Source organism: Buceros rhinoceros, unplaced genomic scaffold (assembly GCF_000710305.1).
Source record: "Buceros rhinoceros silvestris isolate BGI_N320 unplaced genomic scaffold, ASM71030v1 scaffold16650, whole genome shotgun sequence".
NCBI classification, from domain to species: Eukaryota; Metazoa; Chordata; class Aves; order Bucerotiformes; family Bucerotidae; genus Buceros; species Buceros rhinoceros.
This window is the reverse complement of record NW_010391679.1, coordinates 30,659-50,293: the sequence shown is the minus strand read 5'-3', so window position 1 is coordinate 50,293 and position 19,635 is coordinate 30,659. Positions and strand designations below refer to the sequence as shown.

General features: G+C 37.9%; 1 protein-coding gene across 1 annotated transcript; it reads left to right on the top strand.

Annotated features, from left to right (window-relative positions):
• Window positions 1–2,181: 2,181 nt before the first annotated feature.
• CASD1 (CAS1 domain containing 1) lies at window positions 2,182–14,725 on the top strand (the record flags this gene model as incomplete). Its single annotated transcript, XM_010142754.1, has 12 exons — window positions 2,182–2,305; window positions 3,997–4,211; window positions 5,199–5,624; window positions 6,043–6,132; window positions 6,721–6,840; window positions 7,778–7,934; window positions 9,420–9,499; window positions 10,345–10,446; window positions 11,513–11,653; window positions 12,163–12,240; window positions 13,337–13,429; window positions 14,421–14,725. Coding segments are annotated over 12 exons (1,893 nt in total), but the record flags the coding sequence as incomplete, so codon positions are not given.
• Between the last annotated feature and the right edge of the window lie 4,910 nt (window positions 14,726–19,635).

Sequence of the window (19,635 nt, the reverse complement as noted above, 5' to 3'; positions counted from 1 at the left end):
CCCTGTCTTTTACATGAGTAATTCAACAACCAAAGAGATTGCAATTCCTGAATCTCGTTTCACTTGGAAGTTTCCACCACTGCTGATGACTGCGGTGTTGCAGAAAATAGGGCAGACAAGAAGATGAAGAGGTGTCCTAACCTATCAGTTTGCCACAAGACGAGATCAGTTATACTCGTGTTGTACTTGACAAGAGTCAACCAATTCTTTAAAAGTTCTAGGGAAAAATTCAACACCCTTACCCCGCCCCCAGTCATCTATCCCAGTGGTTGGCTGGTACTGGGAGTCAAGAGTTGAACAGCTGCTCATCTCATTAATTCCACATGTAATGTACCTTACTTTCAAATGTTTTGGAACTGGTATTAGAAAGGAATTAGCTATTATAATTTCATTCCAGCTCAAATATAGAGGGGGGAAAAAACATGTTCCGTTTAAAAATAAATCCTTTGAAAGCGGTTTGGTTTAGAGGCAGTTCAGGCATTCTACCAATCTGGAAGCTTCTGGGCATGCCAGTCTAGGGTGAATTCCCACAGTTTTAGGGGAAGGTCATATGTGTATGCAGACCCCCTCCACATTTCCTAAGGTATCAGAGATTCTGTTTCCTAGCAAGTGAACCCCCTAAACTCTCTTCCTCCAAGATCTGCATAAATATTTGCACTTTAGGAATCTTAGTAAGCCTAGAGTATCTCTGTGCAGTCTGAGAATCTAGCATATCTTCCTAGCTTGGGTCATTGTATTTCACACAGAAGATGCCATTATATATGCTGTTCTGGCACGCAGAAGGTCAGGTTGTAAAACTACAGGACTCAACTAAATAATTCCTTTTACTTGTATATGTACATTAGCCATAGCTTGTACACAGATATATTTACACAAAACGTTAATAGTGATACCTAGCGTTGGCCAAAGATAAACATGCCCTCTTTTAGGGGACTTGCAGACAAATAAAGGGCTTAAATCTGATGCATCAGCAACATAACCATAGCTAGCTAGCACTAGTGCGGTAACTTGCTGCTAGGTTAAACTGGTGTGTGCCCTTGGACTTGTCAGTATTTTGAAACTTAGTTGTATATTTAACTTAGCTCTCGGTTTGGTCATGCTGCTTTGATCCGGACGTGTCTGTCTTAAGAAGTCAGCTGTGTAACAGTTTATAAAAAGAAGTAAAGTCTTACAAGCTGGAGAAGCTCCAGCCACTACAAAGCTCAATTGCTTTCTTATTCTGGGAAAAGGAGATGTTCTGAGAATGTTACTACAGTGCTCTGCTTCTTAGTTCCTGACTTCCTGTTGAATATAATATGCTTCTTAAAATGTCTGTTTAAATAGTGTAGGTATTTCACAAGTAAAGATTTACCTATTGGGAAGCACTGTTGGTTTTTTTCCAGAGTTCTCAGAGCAGCTGCATGTTATTTGGTTTCATGAAGTATTCATTTATATTTGATAATATTCACAGGAAGTGGATTAATCTGTGTTCGTGGCTTATCTGAAAAATTTTATGTAGATATTTAGAAGTAACTATAGAGTTCTCTACATTCAGGGTAAATTTGGTTTGTTTTGGTTTTTTCAGATTTTGACTAAGTCAGTACAGATACAGCAATACTTTTAAAAAAAGCTAAATCTGTGTTCCCTACAGTGTGGGAAATTCATTTCCGAAGTTCGGAGAAATTCTTCAGTGGCTATAGCATTCTCCCAATCATTTTATGTAGAAGATGAAATCAGAAATCAAAATGGCTCTTTTTCTTTTTTTTTCCTTCATGGATATCTGCAAAACCAGTGGAAATATTGGAACTTGATGCCGCCATCAAGTTTTTCTTGCACACATCTCTTGCCGTGGTCAGTTTTCCTGGAGTAAAATCGATCAAATTGGCCTTGTGTTTTATATGATGTGACTGGTTTGCCTCTTCATCATCATTCAAAGACAAGGGCTTGCATCGTTTAATTTATGAAAAATAAAATATACATTAAGTTGAGTATTATATATTCCACATAAAATGGTCTGTTTGAATGTCATTATCTGTCTAGACAGCTGCTTGTCCAACAGAAATTTTTTGCACTTTATAAGCAAAGACTGAAGAAATAATCTAGCTTTATAGAAACAATGAAAACTAGCTTCTAACAGAGCAAGGGAATCAGTTAACTAAGAGTCCTCCGACATATGGGTTCCTAATCTCTTTATTTCTCCAGTGGTCTATCAAAATTCACAATGGCAGCAATGAAGCCCTCACACAATATAAAATCAACATCACTTCAATTGCACCTCTTCTGGAAAAATTAGCAAAAAGTAGTGATGTTTATTGGGTCTTACAAGGTAGGTACAGTGACCAGTAAGTAACACTTTGTATTGTCATCGTGTGTTGAATCATTATCTTGTGACTCATGGAAAATTTAGTCCATACTGCTTACTTTTAGAGTAGTAGGGATGTTAGCTGAATTAAAAGCTGGCTTTTCTTGCAGTCTGAACTAGCTGGTAGGTAACTAGCCGTTACTAGAGACGGAGATTTTAAGGCTCTCTCAGGAAAATCTTCTGCCTTCTGAACTCTTAATTCTTTGTTCGCTTACTCTCAGACTTGATTTTCCAGGTCTATTCTCTCTGTGCTGTGCTCCATACATGCCTCCTGGGAGTCAAGAACACAAGCGCATAGAACAGCTGTATTCCCATGTTTGTGTTCTATTAAATTTTCAGATTATGTAAGCAATTGGAGAGGTTCAACAAGTGTATCCTCTCTGTGTGTCTAGAATGAATAGACACATTCTAGAGAATATGGAGAATTGAAGTTTCAAGAATGAATCTTAACTAGTAAGTTAAGATCAGGAGCCAGAAATCATGGTTCACGAGTCTGTGGGATATTTATTATGACGTCAAGCTTCCATTCTTTTGCTATTCTTCAGTAAAGCTGAAGTATGTCCCTGACACTGAACAATGACCTCTTAGTTAGAAAGTACTCCTTGTTTATCTGCCATAGAACATAACATTTTAGAGTATCATCACCTCAGTTAGAAATACAGGCAGATTTTGAGCCCTGATAGAAATATACCCAGTTGTATACCTATGACCACATCCCATCCTATCAAAGATGGTTCTAGAGGTTAACCTGAATCAACAGATTAATCGTCTTGCATTTCTTTCAAAACCATGTTTATCTATAACAGAAGCTGTCAGACATGTCTCACCATTCTGTTGATAAAGATCCAGTCCATTTAAGTAATCTCTGAGCTCTTCAGTGGAACAGATAAGAGGAGAAGCAGTCTGTACACATAGAGTTGTCTAAACATTGATTGCCTAAAAGTAGGCATGGGCTAAAGTGAATCAACTTACAGCTTGCAGAGTGTTTCACCAGAGTTATGAACGTCAGCAGCTTTTCATAGCCACTTACTGATCTCCAGCTGACTTTTTGATCTAGAACCCCACGTAGCTTTGTGTTAAGCTCTACACAATTTCTGAAGCCTGCAAGCAATTAAGTGGTGTTCCATTCTTCAGAAAAACTGGGTTTCTTCATCAATTAAACTGGAATCAACAGGAGCAAGTAGAATATGGACTTATGGAGTTATGGACTATAACTTAGAGAAATGAGAAGCTGGTTTATTCTTCAGTAACTAGAGGGTTCGAAAGATTACACATACATACCCCCACGTGCCTAGTTTTCTGCCTGTCTTCTGCCCCTTGGCTTTGGAATCTTTCCTTGGGCCATTCCATTACTGAGAGAAGGCATAAGCAGCTCTGCACTCCAGCATTATAATGCTTGTCATGGGTTTGGGGAAATTAAACAGGCATTCATGTCTGGCCAAAGCTTCCTAATCTATAAGTACATACACGTGACTGGGACATTTCATCATAAACAATTCTAGTTACTACTATAGTTACTGTAACAGCCACTCATTCTTTCCTGTACGTTTTTTCTGTACTATTAACCATCTCACCATTTGTGACTACCTAAATGAAAGCAGTCTGCACAACTCGAGCCAAACAAACGTGCTCATTCTTTGTCCTTTCAAATTCAGATCCTGTTTACGAAGATCTGCTGAGTGAAAGTCGAAAAATGATCACTAATGAGAAAATAGATGCTTATAATGAAGCAGCTGTTCGTATTCTGAACAGCAGCTCCCGAAATTCCAAAGCTAAAGTTAAAGTCTTCAGTGTATCAAAACTGATAGCACAAGAAACTATCATGAAATCTGCAGATGGCCTACATCTCCCTGAATCAAGCAGAGACACAGTAAGTGCTTTTATCACTGGTCAATATTCAAAAATAATAATAGTAAACCAAGATTTTATAGTGATTGATTGTGCTGAAACAGCAGACAATAAGAATGTAATGGGGATCTGCACGTTCTTCAGGAGATTTTGTACAGAAGATCCCAACAGGTGGAAGGGCAGCCAGTTATATAGGATGTTTAAAAAACAAAATAGCAAGCACATTAGTATGTAGCTATTTTAGAATAGCTGTTAATCTGGTAGATCTTTTAGATCCCAAATGCAGTCAGTGCCTTCATCTGCATGAATGAGTTAGGGTGATAATTTGTAAAGCAGTACTAAGAAATAAGTCTTAGATTTTTTCCCCTGTGTGCCCATATAGTTTTGTTTAGTAAGGAGTATGAAAAGGGTAAGAAAGCACACAATATATACCTTCCTGATTTCATGGTGTGCCGCTGACTTTATTTCTTATTTTGTCTTGAACACCAATGTATATATGCATGCAAGGAGCCCCTCTGAGCTTTGTCAGTTCGGCCTTCTTATGACTGAGCTCTCCTGCTGTTCACTTTTAGTTCCACTCCTTTGCAGGTTTCAGATGCTTTCAAGTTCTGGATGAACTATGTATCATCTCACCACAGGTTTCAGTCTCACTGTCGTGTTTTAGAGACTTTCATTACTGTGCCCCTTTTAGGACCCAAGTTTGTGAGCTGTTTTTCATTTATAGTCCATTTAGCTCTTTATAGCTCCTTTTACAGCCTATAGAGAGAACCCTTCTGTTGTAAGGTTTAGGATTATGTCTTTTTGCTTGCCTTGGGAAGCTCAAGGAAGAGGTATTTTGACTGTACCATTGAATGCAGCTAGGTATATGGGGGTACTGTGACATTTTATCTGTGTAATAAGGGAGAATTGCATATGTTTCACATCAATGCATGATCTAGAAAAAAATTCTTAAGATGAGAATGTTAGCTTTTTTATTAGAGGTTGACAGAACTGCTTCTTTCTTTGACAGAATGCGATGATTCTTATGAATGTCTACTGCAATAAGATAATGAAGCCCATTGATGGCTCCTGCTGCCAGCCTCAGCCTCCTCTCACTCTGATACAGAAGTTAGCTTTCTGTTTCTTTACTTTGTCCGTTATTGGATATTTAATTATCAGTTTAATTCATCGGAATAATTATCGGAAGAACAAATCATGTACTGATTTGGAAAGTGGAGAGGAGAAGAAACCTGCCGTCAGCACTCCTAACGTTTCTACTTTAGAGATGCTGTTACACTCCTTCTGCAAACTTGGTCTAATAATGACCTATTTTTATCTATGTGACAGAGCAAATCTTTTCATGAAGGAAAATAAATTTTATACACATTCATCTTTCTTCGTACCAATCATCTATATCTTGGTTTTGGGGGTATTTTATACCGAAAATACCAAAGAGGTAAAGATCGTGTTGACATCTGGCTTATAACGTTGTTTCCCAGTTTGAGTGTAAATAACTAATTGCTAAATATTGAAAGTTAAATTGTCAAAGTCAGCATAACTCATCTGCAGAAAATGCACTCACAAGGTATATAACTTTTGCATGGAATTAGGTGCAAAAGCTTTCTGAAGGCATGTGGGTATGAGCACAGTTAGCCATTGTCACTCACTCAAACTGGAAGTGAGCATAGCTCAGATACAAGAGAGTGTAGGTCGCATTAAAATCTGATTGACCTGTGTCTGCTAGACAGAAGGCTTTTACAATTGAGACCTATTTACCTGTGAAGTGGTTTATTGTTTTGAACTTTTTCTCCTCATTTTGTAGATGTTCGTTGTGCTTTCTGGGATAGCAACACTCTTGTTTTGTTTTATATTAGACTAAAGTGTTAAATAGAGAACAGACTGATGAATGGAAGGGCTGGATGCAACTTGTTATTTTGATTTATCATATCTCTGGAGCAAGCACTGTAAGTAATTTTAATTCTTTTTAAGTGGGAATGCAATTTGGGTACGATACTTCAAAAGAAAGATAGTGCAAATGTGTATTTTAGTGGAGTAGAATAAATAACTAATGCTACTCTACCTGTACAAAAACTGCAGAATCAGTTTTTCTCTCCAAGTGTAGATTTCATTGGTTAAGAGCATTTTATGCATTACATTATCATTACAGTGAAAAAAATAGACTTGTTTCCTCTGTGTAGAATATTAGGTTAATCCTTTTTTAATTGCTAGCAACACTTCTTTTTTTATGTTTGAACTTGAAACTGCTGAACATAAGCTTTCAAAGAGCCCTTCTTAAGTCTCTCTTAAGTGGTAATACAATATGGGAAGTGTAGAACAATAAATAGAAGAAATGAATTTTAATAGCGGCGAGGGTAGGGTGCCAGAAGAGCTTAGTAAGAAACATTTAGTAAGGGAAATGCAGCATAATGTTTCTTTTCTTAGCTAAGCCTGATTTACTGCAATGCAGAAAAAGCATGAAATAGGGGGAAAGAAGGAGAGCCAAAAGCATTTATATGGCCATTTATAAAAGGTACTTTATTTTTTCTCAACAGTTTTTGCCTGTGTATATGCACATTCGAGTTCTGGTTGCTGCGTATCTGTTCCAAACAGGTTATGGGCACTTCTCATATTTTTGGATAAAAGGAGACTTTGGTGTATACAGAGTGTGTCAGGTAAAAATACCTACTTACTGTTTTTATAAAGAAATGCGTTCAGATAACAAAATACTCATAATATATCCATACTCCCTAAATAACGTCATACCAAGTTACTTAACCAAGGTCTGCACATTAAAAATAGCTATTGCTTCTATGAACTCTGACCTGTTACGTTGGTTCCATGTGTCTAATACAATGTATAGCATATCAATGATTCAACAATGTAAACAATTTAAGTATGTAGGCTTTAAAATACCAAGACAAATATTTTCCAATATATATAGCAATGGAGTTTTCATTGCCATAGCAATTTTCAGTGTGATCCAGGCAGGCTTTCAAAGACAGTGTATTGGAGCCTACGTTTGTTAATTAAAAAAATGACTTTTCGCAACGTAGCAATACTGGCAAACTTGCCTATTTTTGTGGTTTCCCTCCCAGGTTTTGCAGTGTGTGCCCTAGCAGCTTAAAAAAAAAATATATGAAATGTATCTTTTATTGCTGTTAAATGTTACTGAGGTCATCATACTTACTAGACGTGTGTCTACAGCCTAACTGCAGCACTGGTAATGGCGTGACCTGAGCTCTAACTGAGCTAGCCCAGGTAGCTATGGGAGTGAAAACAGAAAGGCATTAGGAGCATCCAGCAACTCGAATACTAGTCCGCAGCCTGGGGAGTAGTCAGGTCTGTTTCACCCTATTTTCGTTGCTATCTCTACCCAAGTAGGCCAGCATAGGACAGGTCTGGTACTACATAATCAGCCTGCAGTCTAATACTGCATTGTCGATGTTCTCTGAGATACTTACCTGCCTTTCAACTGTAGTATAGTCAGTGTATGAGATGTAAAATATATAGATATTTTTGTATAGTGGTAAAGAAACATGTCCCTCGTCTCTCTCAGCCTTGCCTCCCAGTTTATATATCCCCTGCCTTCTTTCCTCTGACACCCTCCAGGTTTTATTTCGTCTCAATTTCTTGGTTGTGGTACTGTGCATAGTGATGGACCGACCTTACCAGTTCTACTACTTTGTGCCATTAGTCACTGTCTGGTTTATGATAATTTATGCCACTTTAGCTATTTGGCCTCAGATAGTCCAGAAGAAAGCAAATGGTAAGATTTTTCTCTTCTTTCTGCTATAAAACATTTGCATGTTACTACAATGATAACCGTACAGCAGATGGTATTGTTAGTACATCTCAAGTCTCTCTGTAACATAGTCAAAATATGCTAAACAGCTGTTCGCAGAAATACAGTTCGTCACAGATAAATTTTATGTCCGTTGAAAAATGTAGTAGCTGATAACTAAACTCCGTCTCTGGTTACAGTCATGTTAGAATACTTTTTAATAGGTTTGGACCATCAGAAATATGTTTTTTCAAGAGTTGTGATATTATTGAATTCAAACAAAACCCATGGGTTGCGCTATCTGTGTTAGCTGAGATTGCTGCTGTAGGGCCCTGATGGGTACAGCATAAACAGTGAGCGTTTAGACTTTGCCATTTGGTGCTGCCAATATCTCATACATCTTGAGCACCACTTCTTGCAGTATCCTGCCAAATAAGAACATGGGGTTTGTTATCTTAGCGGCTTAGAGTAAGTGAACTATCAGAAGTATGTCTTGTGATGTTTTAAATAAAAATTGAAGTGAAATGCCAGTTTATTTTATGCGCTGCAGTTCACTGAAAAGCCGTCATCGTGGTAAATGCTTATTGTTTAACTTAAATTAGAAGTAAAACCTTAAGAGTCTTAGATCATCCTTCCCTGTTGATGGACTAATCTCCTCAGTCTGCAGATACAACAGTGGAGTACACCAAATGCATGCTAGGAGTAGGTGCTGCAAAGGTGTAATTAGAGGGTAGTTTTACCAGATGCTTGGAGGGCAAATACCTCAAATATATATAGTTTTTTTCTACAAAGGTACTTCTGTTCCAGATACAGAGAGATGACTATGGTGTACTTTAGAGCCATAGTTTACTGTGAAACCAGAAATTCTTTCAGTGACAGCTTTCAGTGATTTATGTCTGTGTTTACAGCTGCCAATCTACATGGAGAGGGAGATGATCTCTTGTTGCAGTGTTGAGGCTTGGGTAGAGCTTAATGTCAGTAGCTCTGAGGAGCAGTTTCTGAGGCATCTCTTAACAAGATACTTGTCCTTAATGACCTGCAGTTGAGCTTTGGAATACAACTGGTACCGCAGAGTGTAATAATATGTGCTCTACTTATTTCACATGACAAAAGCTTCTGGGCGTTTTGGTTGATTTATTTACTTACATACACCTAGAATGAGGACTGCCTGCACAGAATGTTTGGGAAAGCAGAGTCTTTAAAGTTATACTGCCGCTGTTTCAGACTTGAGGCTTAATTTAGGATTAATAGGTTGTTAATTGCTGTGAGTGTTTAATTGCTCAAAGTAAAATTTAGTATGTAAATGTAGATAGTGATAAAATTGCTGGTAGTATTTGAGTATTTATTTATGAATGTATCTATTACTAAACATAGCTACACTAAATAATTGGCAATTATTATTCAAGGTATCCTGGGTTTTGCTGTTGAAAAATTGATGACTGTATTATGATTAATTTATTTCTTCCTCAGGGAACTGCTTATGGCACTTTGGTTTACTGCTGAAACTGATTTGCTTGCTGACATGTATATATTTTCTGTCCTATTCTCAGGTTTGTAATTTTGACTATTTTTAATCCTAATACCTCTAAGAGTGTATTACCTTTTAATGTGCTCATAACTGGTATATTTGTTCCTCTATCACAAAACAGAAGGTAAAAAATGGAACCTTTCAGTTACTTTTCATATTTGAATTGGGGTGGAAGCAGGAAAAAACAGAGTTTTTCAAATTCCTCATTTGTTTGCAATTCTTTGAATGTTTTCAGTATACCGTTACAAATGTAATAAATTCAAAGGTCTATGCTTTGGGTTTGGGGTGGGGATGTTACTGATGTGCTTAACATTACTGGATTTTGCTAGCATATGGTGGTACATATGGTGACATGGTGATAGGAAGATCTGTGTCTCTTTAGAGACCTGGTGTTGGCTTTGGTACCTCATCAAAGGACTGGTTCTCCTGCTAAATTAGTGACTTACTGCACGCTGTAATTATAGATGACAGAAGAAAGGGCAGAGTTTGTCACTCTAGGATTTTACAGGCAGGTTGTGTGGTTTTAATCCCTCATTGGTTTTAAGCCTGTTGAACTGTTGTCTTCCGAGGAGTATGCATTTGTTACCCCAACACGTTAGTCAATCTCTCCTTTCAGTCAGGCAATACGAAATGGAAGGCGTGCCAGTACCTTTATGGGAAAAAGAACTGCAACCCTGTTTCATCTGAAGCAGCATTTTGGGTTGGTTTTTTTTCTTTTGGAGGGGTGTGCCTTCTTAAGGAAGCCTGTTATTTTGGTAATGGCACTTAGCTAGTGAGCATGTGATAGTATTGAGAGCATATTGATTTAAGTTTAGTAAGTATAGATGACATCAGTGTTAATGCCTTTGCTGTGTTTATTTTTTACAGGGTGCATTTGAGAAGATATTTTCTTTTTGGCCACTGTCCAAGTGTTTTGAACTGAATGGCAATGTTTATGAATGGTGGTTTAGGTGGAAGCTGGATCGCTACGTATGTAACATTTCCATAATTTCTTATTGGTCTTTTAAGTGTATTTTTTTAATTTGGGAGGGTGGGAGCCTTGTTTTCCTTTTCTCCAGAGAAAGCAGGAGTTTGTCCCAGTGGATTGTTCAACAGAAGACTAAGCTGCATCCACCTTACTTCTGCAAATGTCTGTAAAATCAGGGTCTTGATGGCTGAACCAGGCTATCCTTGACCATATTTTTAAATGGTTTTCCAGTGGGAAAGTGCCTTTTTCCCAGTTACCAACCCTCCTACGTGGGCTAATATAACAGGGAGACGCTGGTCTTTTTTCTTTTTTTGCTGCCTTGGTAAGGTAAGTGGATGTTCTAAGATGGGAGCCCTTACATGGCAACCTTACCCTTAAGGGGAGCATTTGCACACTTCTCCCTCTGGCGGTCTTGGATATCTGAAATTCACAGAGCACACAGTTGTCTCATCCTGGGCTGCTCCCACTGTGTTGCGACTTCAGACTCAAAGCTTTGTTGCTTGTGAACAGTGTATTTTGTGATGCTGCTAAAGAGGAAGTCTCAAAATAAATACAGAAGGCAAGCACCGCACGGGCCTGAAACAGCATCACTAGCATTGCTAGCTAATGAGAACTTGGCATAGATCATAGAACACGGTTGAAGAATTGTGTCTGTGAGAGAGGGAAACACTTGTAGTACTTCTTGAGTGTTTTCACTTGCCAACTTAAAAGACCAGAGATTCATGTTTTTTCCTCAGAGAAAGACCTTTTCAGTGCTGGCATAGATTGGAGAGGGGATAGTAGGTTCTTCAAAGCTTCTTGAAATTTCATTGTAATATTTTTAATGTTCTGTGAAGCATTAGTAAGAGTAATTTATTTGTGTTAGTTAGAGTTAAAGTTAAAAATGCATCTTACAACAACCTAGTGTAGAAAGTCTGCTTTTGTTTGCTTCAGTAAATCTGGGAAAGGACCTTCTGAAACCTAAGCTTTGATATTTTAGTTTATCCGTAGCATTACTGTTAAGAGTTTGTACCTGAAGTACTTGTAAAAGCCGTGAAATATTCATTGCATTCTGTTTGTCTTGTACAGGTGGTTTTTCATGGGATGCTGTTTGCTTTTATTTATCTGGCGTTGCAGAAACATCAGATGATATCAGAAGGAAAGGGAGATCCTCTTTTCTCCAACAGAGTTTCAAATGTTTTATTATTTATTTCAATTGTATCCTTTTTGGTACGTACCTAGTATGACTAGTGTAATTTGTAAATTTCTAAAGAATAAGTTTTCTGAAATTCTTGGTTAGAAAATATATTGATTTAAAAAATCAAATCTTGGTATGGAGATATTTCAGCTGTGTTTGTATGCACAGCCTGCTATCTGTCTACTCACTAAAATATTTAGTACACTAAAATATTTACAACATCATTGTTCTTTCCGTTCATTGGAAAGGTTATAAGAAATTGAATCATAAAAATAATATGGTGGATAATGCTGCTTTTCACTCTTGATTGCTTGTCTGTTTGTGATGAAAAAAATTGTCAGTAGTATGCCTGTATCTTAAGAGTATGCAAAGAAGAATTTGAAAGACAAAACTAAGCACCCTGTAGGTTTTTCTGTTACTGTCCCACGTCTTAGTGAAGCAGCAGTGAACTACTGCTGAAGCACTTCAAAATAGCTTACCTCACGGTTCATTCTTAAATGTTACATTAATTGCTACAGAGACTGATCTTTGTATCTTTTAGACCTACTCTGTTTGGGCTAGTAGCTGTAAGAACAAGACAGACTGTAATGAACTACATCCTTCGGTTTCTGTGGTGCAGGTAACTATAATTATAGTCCTTTTCCTTACAGTGGTACAATCTAGTCTGTCTTGTTTGGGCTAGTAGCTGTAAGAACAAGACAGACTGTAATGAACTACATCCTTCGGTTTCTGTGGTGCAGGTAACTATAATTATAGTCCTTTTCCTTACAGTGGTACAATCTAGTCTGTCTTGTTTGGGCTAGTAGCTGTAAGAACAAGACAGAGTGTAATGAACTACATCCTTTGGTTTCTGTGGTGACAATCTAGTCTGTCTTGTTTGGGCTTTTTTAAAGTTTGGTTTTACATACATTTTTGCTTCAGCATGGAATGTCAGATGTTGAGCTGCATTCTCATGTCTTGAAAATGAAGAAGGGTTTAACTACAATGCTTGCTGGTTTTCATTGCCTTTAAGCACCAAAATCACATACTGTGATTATGCTTTTGATTTTGAAGAAAGCTGCAGGGAAGCATGAGTGTTTGGGAGGTGTTAGTGTAGCAAGCAACCTATAGGACCCTGTAGTCACTTACTTACAGACAAAGGAGAGGTGGGCCACAGGGGCATGCATGCAGTTTTCGTAAATTTAGATTTTGCCGCTTGCTGTGTCCCCTGCCCCACTGTAACTTAGCTGTCTGATTCTGTTCCCTCTCTGTTCCAGTTTATTTAATAGTTTGTTCTGCTTTCTTGAGGGGCAGCTTGTGAGACTTAATTTTTTAATATGAATTTGTCCGTCTTGACACCCTTTCTTCAAAAATTGAGGGTTAACTCAGATTTGTGGCCACCTTCATTTTAGGCTGGCACAGTGTAACGTTTTGTGACCGTGCCTGGGAAGTGTACAGTAACATCTATCAACGTCAAGGCCATGATTCCGCCGAAGTTTTAAATGTGATGTGCTGTGCTATAAGAATGTGTGTAAGAGATTTGCAATTTCAAGACCTATTTTGTTAAGTATAAACTGTGTGGATTTTTGTCGGGTTTATATATTTATTAGCTTTTAAAGAAAAATTGATGCATGATGCACTTAAGACAGTGAAAATGAATAAACCTTTTTTTTGGGGTGTGTGTGTGTGTAATCTACTTGTCTTCCACAGTCACTTTTTTTTTTTTTTTTAAAAAGATTTTAGCTTTCATCCTCATCAGGAACATTCCTGGATATGTCCGATCTGTGTATAGCTCGTTCTTTGCCTGGTTTGGCAAAATTTCCCTAGAGGTAAGTGGAATGGTCTGAAGTACAGTGAATTGAAACCCAGAAGTGTAAGGTGGTTTTATGTAGTATAACACATAAATAGTGAAAAAATTTATTGGCTTATTATACCATGCTGTTGTGTTTGCCCTCTCGTAGCATTGTAGCTTCTGTCTACACGTAAAAATCACAGCTGAAATAGCAGTCTCACTTACGCTGTTTGGCCGGGGGGAGGTTTAGGGTTGTGAGAGTGGGCATTTAATGCTGGAGTAAGCTGTGGTGTGTGTGCGTAGGAAGATAAAAATTTAAGCCAGTTAAGAATCAGCATGAACTATACTGACTAGTACAAGTAGACTTACAAATGTGATTGCCCTACAAAGCTTTTCTGCATGAATAAACAAATGTCACTTTACAAACAAACCCCTTCTTAGTGCACGTTAGCTTGTTCTTTTGAGTGTACATTTTGAAACAACAGGAATTCTCTTGCTTTCCATTTTACTTGCTGTTTAGTAATATTAAATGTTTAATTTCATTGTATTAAAATATTTTTGAAAGGGAAAGAAACTGATAGGAGAAACTTGTTGTAATACCGTGTGTATCTAGTACATGATTTTGAACATTTTTAGGGAATCATGTTTTCACCGTTCTGATTTCTGGTGAATTTCAAGGTGCTGATCAGCTCCAGACACAGTTCAGATCAGTTGAAGCATGTGCAGGCATCATAGTTTGGTCCCTCACCAGAACTACAGTAACTGAGCGGAGGCGTTTTCCTCTTCTGTTCTGACATGACGTAAAGGATGGTCCCCTCTGCCATATTTGGTTAAGGGCTAAGAGAACCCTTTTTACTGTGTTCTGTAGCAGACTAATAGTTTTGTCTTATAGCAAGGAAAAACAGCTTCTCAAAGTATGTTATTTAATCATAAATGCCTGACATAAGCAAAAGTACAGTGTGTCAGTAATGTTTTTATCTAAGTGATTTGTATATAATTATTATTAAATGCACTCTTTTTTCTCCTAGCTTTTCATTTGCCAATACCACATTTGGCTGGCAGCAGACACAAAGGGGATCTTGGTGCTCATTCCTGGATATCCAGTGTTTAATGTTCTTGTCAGCACTTTTATATTTGTGTGTGTGGCACATGAAATTTCTCAGATCACTAATGATCTAGCACAGATTGTGGTTCCTAAAGATAACTCAACTCTGCTGAAAAGGTTGCTGTGCATAGCTGGATTTTTTTCTGGACTACTCCTCTTCTCAGCAATGCAAGATCAGTCAAGGCATTGACTTGAAAAGAGTCATGGGGACTTTCTTCAGGTTTACTTTGTCTGCCTGAACAAAAATTCTCGACTGGAGGTATAGGGAGACGTGAATTAAGTGTGTGAAAAATGTATATAGTGCACATGTACATATTTTGTGTCTCAAATAATCTGAGAAACAAGAATGCACTGTACAGCATTGCATGTGAAACTGAGTCTTTTCTACTGGATGTATGGTTCTGTTTACATATCTGTTTAAACGTGACATGAAGAAGCGAAGTGAAATGGTTTAGCGATGTCATGTGCATATCATGGAACTAACGTTACCTTGCGTCAGCCGAGTGAGGAGTGGATGTTACTAGAGCACTGCCTAGACCTAACACGTGCTGTCATCATTCTCATCAAGGAACAAATGTGTGATCCTTCATCAGTGGTCACCTTTAGCTGACGTGAACCATGAAGTTCTGGGTAAACCAGGGCATTTTTCTGAACAAAATGGTAATTTCTGGTTTAAAAACAAGTATTTTGGGTGGAGGTAGTACATGTTTGTATGAAACCCTTTATACATGGAAATAAAAAGTCATTACCAATTCAGTGATTTAAGATTATACACAAGTTTACATAATATTTTATGGGGTTTTTTTTAGAAATTTGTTTTCAGCAAATATGATAAATCCTGAGGTGCATCTTTTTATAACGAACATTTGATTTTTTTTCCCTAAAATTGTTTGCCTTTTCATAAATTTTCCACTAATTCCTTTAACTATGTGCACTTCTCTGTACAATCCCAATGAACAAACAGATTAATAATTTTCAGAGACTCAGTTCGAGATAGAGAATTTTGGGAAGACCTCCAACCTTTTTCAGTCAGATGAGAGCCCATCAGATCTTAAGGAAACAGGAGAACAGGAGAATGGTGATCTTTGAACCTCTCTGAATTTGTAGGTGACCTTGGATGAGGTCTCATTAGAGAACTGGTGCCATATTCTATTTAAAACGATGCTCATAAATCTGTTGCTATCACAAGGAGGAGGGACCGAGTGGTCATCTTGTTGCATGCAGATGGTTGAGTCTCAGAACTACAAAGGAAATGAGATTGGAGCTCTTTGTTTGGAGGAACCTTTTTCCCCGTCCTTTTTAGCAGGGCCCATCTTTCTTACTAAAACTCTTTCTTTTAGCATAAAAAGTAAAGAAATAACCCTTGAGTGTTGCAGTGACAAGCTCTAATTCATGTTCAATTTAGTCAGTGAAGCTACAGTATTTTTTTGTGGGGGTTTTTTTGGGGGGTGGGTTTGTGGGTTTTTTTCCTGTTTCTGGTTTTGATTCAAGTGATAGTTTGACCTCCAGTTGTTTTTTCATTTTATTCTCCTACTGATTCCTTGGTAGCAGTCAAAAACACGAGCACGATATTGTTTTCCAAGCATATGTGCAACTATGTGTGATTATAACCAATCTGAATACTAATTTGTACCCTGCGTACTGCCATGTACATGCTTTTGATCTTAACCCAGTTAAAAAATTGAATTCATATTGCAGCCACCATTAAGCACAAAAAAAACCCATGAAAAGAATGCCTTCAAATTTTTTTTATTTTTTTGTGGAGAACAGTTTCTTTTAAAGAATGACCCGTCTTTCATCATAAAAAAGGAAAAAATAAATCATTTGCTTTCCCCAGATTCAGATTACTAAGTCTGCCAGGGGTGGGGAAGCTGTTGGAAAGATACTCAGCTGTTTGTTCTTGGTGTGCATTACTGCCAGTGCTTGTAAGGTTAACCGCCGCCACCAGTGCGCGGGCGTGGCTGGAAGAATGGGTATAGGTGAACACTGTGGTGGGGGATAGGACACATAAGCTTCATCTATGCCAGTATTAGGAGCAATGGAGAACTGTGAGTTTGAGGGGTAATTTTTGTTTTGTTTTTCACAACTTAAGTATTGTAGATATAATTTTATTTATCTGTTGTACAGACTTGGTTAAAAGATTTATTTTTAATGTTTGAAATAATGCACTTGTTTACCATCACTGTATGTATGTGGGATAAATATTTTCTTTTCAGGTTACGTAAAAATATGGAGTAATTTAAACATTAAATAAATGTGCTGTGGATGCTTATTTTTGTAATGGGAGCAGCATCAATTAATTAAGTAAAAATTTTTCTAATGCTTGACTCTAGCTGGACTACATTTCACTGTTACGCCTACCTTACATTACAGGTTCTCCAAAGCGGTATTCTGGATACTATTACATCGAATGAAGGGCAGATATTCACTTGTTACAGAAATTATTTCAGACACAATGAAATAAGAAAGATACTTCTGCAGTAAATTGCACTGTCCCAGGTCTGATGAAATTACAGCTCCCGCAGCCAAAGCCACCCCAGTTGCTCAGGGGACTTCAGCACAACTCCACAGCAGAGGCATCGAATACTTTTTCACTCTGGGTCTAGAACTAGAAATTCTGTGGGAGAGCTCTGCAAGAAAGCAGAGGAACTAACTTGGCTTTTCTCCATTCTGGCACCATCAAGAAACTGATCCTTAACAGGTGTTTTGGTTAAGGAATTCAGCTTTTAATTTAGCTGCTCACATCCCACACTAAGTAGAAGAGGCTCCTTAAGCAAAGGATGCAGAGTGGTCATACCTATCCCCAAAGATCCTTGTATAACTGGGAAGAGAATACCTAACGTGGGCACCTGAACTAAGTGGTGCGAATACTCTCCCTCCTTTCCAGTTACACCCCCTATTTAGGCATCTCCCCCCGTTAAACAGAAACCCTGTGCCATCAGCTCACTTCAGTCCTTAGACCCTTCCCATCCAGATCACTGTCCGTAATGTTAACAACCGTAACACAAAGTTGTTCGGGCATCATTATGAAAAATAATCAGGCAGCAACGTCACTACTTAATGTTTTCCTATTTATTAGATTTTAAATTCCATATATTTACAAAGACATCTGTAGTGCTTTCTACTTAATTGGATTGCAACTGTCAAAGAAATACAGTATCAGTTCATACTGTCATCGTATATTGTTAAAATAGGCTGTGAATTTATTGTTAGAACTATCAGCACGTCTAAGTGTTACTAATTCTTTAGCCATTAAGTGCCTTTAGCCAGCTTTATAAATCTTCCGTAGTAAGCTTTCAATCATACAACAGTTCAGGTGCGTTTAATACTACCCAAGTCACCTACATCATTAGAGTCTTTTCAGAAGAGGTGGAGCACCCAGCGGTACAAACGGATTCTTTACGTATGTATGTAACACTTTAAGACATTCCCTTAAGTATGTTGGCACTGTTGCGTATTAATATGCAACAATAAGATGGGAGCAGCGAATCGATTGTCATATCATCCTCAAGTTATCAGAAATTGTTTCAATCCAAACCCAGTACTACTTACTTACTTACAAAGTTTAGTCTTACATTGCAGTAAAAATCATTACTTAAAATCCGTTCCATTCATTTCTGCTTCAAAGCACTGACAGCTCATACATTTGAAAACAGTAGTAGAAATTTACTGATACTAGCAGAAACAAAATAGTGACTGCACTCAAATTTTTCACAGCTTGTATAAAAGGTAAATTTCTAATTTACTGTACATCTCAGGGTGTCATTTTCTAATGCACTTTTCACTGATAACCATCCACGCTGCTGGAAAAAAGGAGGGGTGTCTTAGGAGGCCGATCGGCTGTTGAAAGCTCTTTGGATGAGGTAGGCGTGACACATGCCACTTTGAGAGTGAGGAGGAGCGGCTCTCTAATTTCACCCCTTACAGATACTTAGTTTTTCAACTTGCATGACTGCAGCTTGGCTGGGTGCAATGGGTTCTGTGGGCTGTGCTTAGCGTGGGGGGCAGCCCTGCAAACGCTGGCGTTTAAGGCTCGACAATATACAAGCGTGTAGAATGCACTGAGCACCAATTACACACTTTGCTGCAATAGTTATCATACGTGTTGCACAAAATGTGTCTCAAAAGCAGCTCAGGATTTCTTTTAACTGTCTGCCAAGGCGTTACAGGTCCAAGCTGATAAACACGGACTTTTTAGCTTAAAAATGAACATACAATAAGGGTTTGTGTTTTGAAGGAACATGGTCGTAACTGTAAAAAGAAAAAAAAAAAAGCCAGTGACTACCTCGGTCCTTTGACAAAGTCCAAGAGTCTTATTTTACAGTTTCATTTTAGCCTCAGTCTTAAATTACTCAGAATTCCTCTTAGCAGAGACCCGAGAAAGCTCAGCTGAGGAAATGTAGCTAGCATTTACCAATTTCAAAGCACACACAGCTCTCTGCGTACAGTGCAATGTCCTGATGAACACACAGCTTCTGAAAGAAGGTATTACAGAAGAAAGACAAAGCAGAAGCGTCAGCTTCAAACAGTATGATGCTTTGAGATGAAACCCCAAGAACTGCTGGAGTGAGCTGTTACACCTGGGGACTCTGAAGTCCTGCGTTTGAGGATTTAAAGGAGCATCAGAAAAAATAATAAAAATTATTTAATTTTAAAAACGTAAAATATCAGGACATAAATTATCACCATCTATTGAAAAACAAGGAAACCTCAGTTCAGTTCCTTTTAACAAAGCTCCTATTATTAAGCTTTCAGCTGCATAGACAAATGCCTCTCAAAGTACCCACTTCCCAGGAAAGCTACGTATTGAATAAACTCCCTTTTAAGATGCTAAAAAATAATCCTTAGTTTATTGGATAATAAGTTCCCCCACACCTTTTTGCTCCAAACAGAATAAATAACATGGAGGATATAAAAAATAAACTGCCTCAGGAATAATAAAATTCTGAGGAGTATTTTCAAAGAGTTAATCCCTGTACAGCATAACAAAATACACCTCTGTTTACTTGCAGACATGAATTTCTGCCTGCCGTAGTTTGGAACGGTTTCTTGTAACATAATCAGACGAATGAGTGGACAGATTTTAAATGTTTTATTGCTTAAGTTGTCAAAGAGGTTAAATACCTGGTAAGGGAACA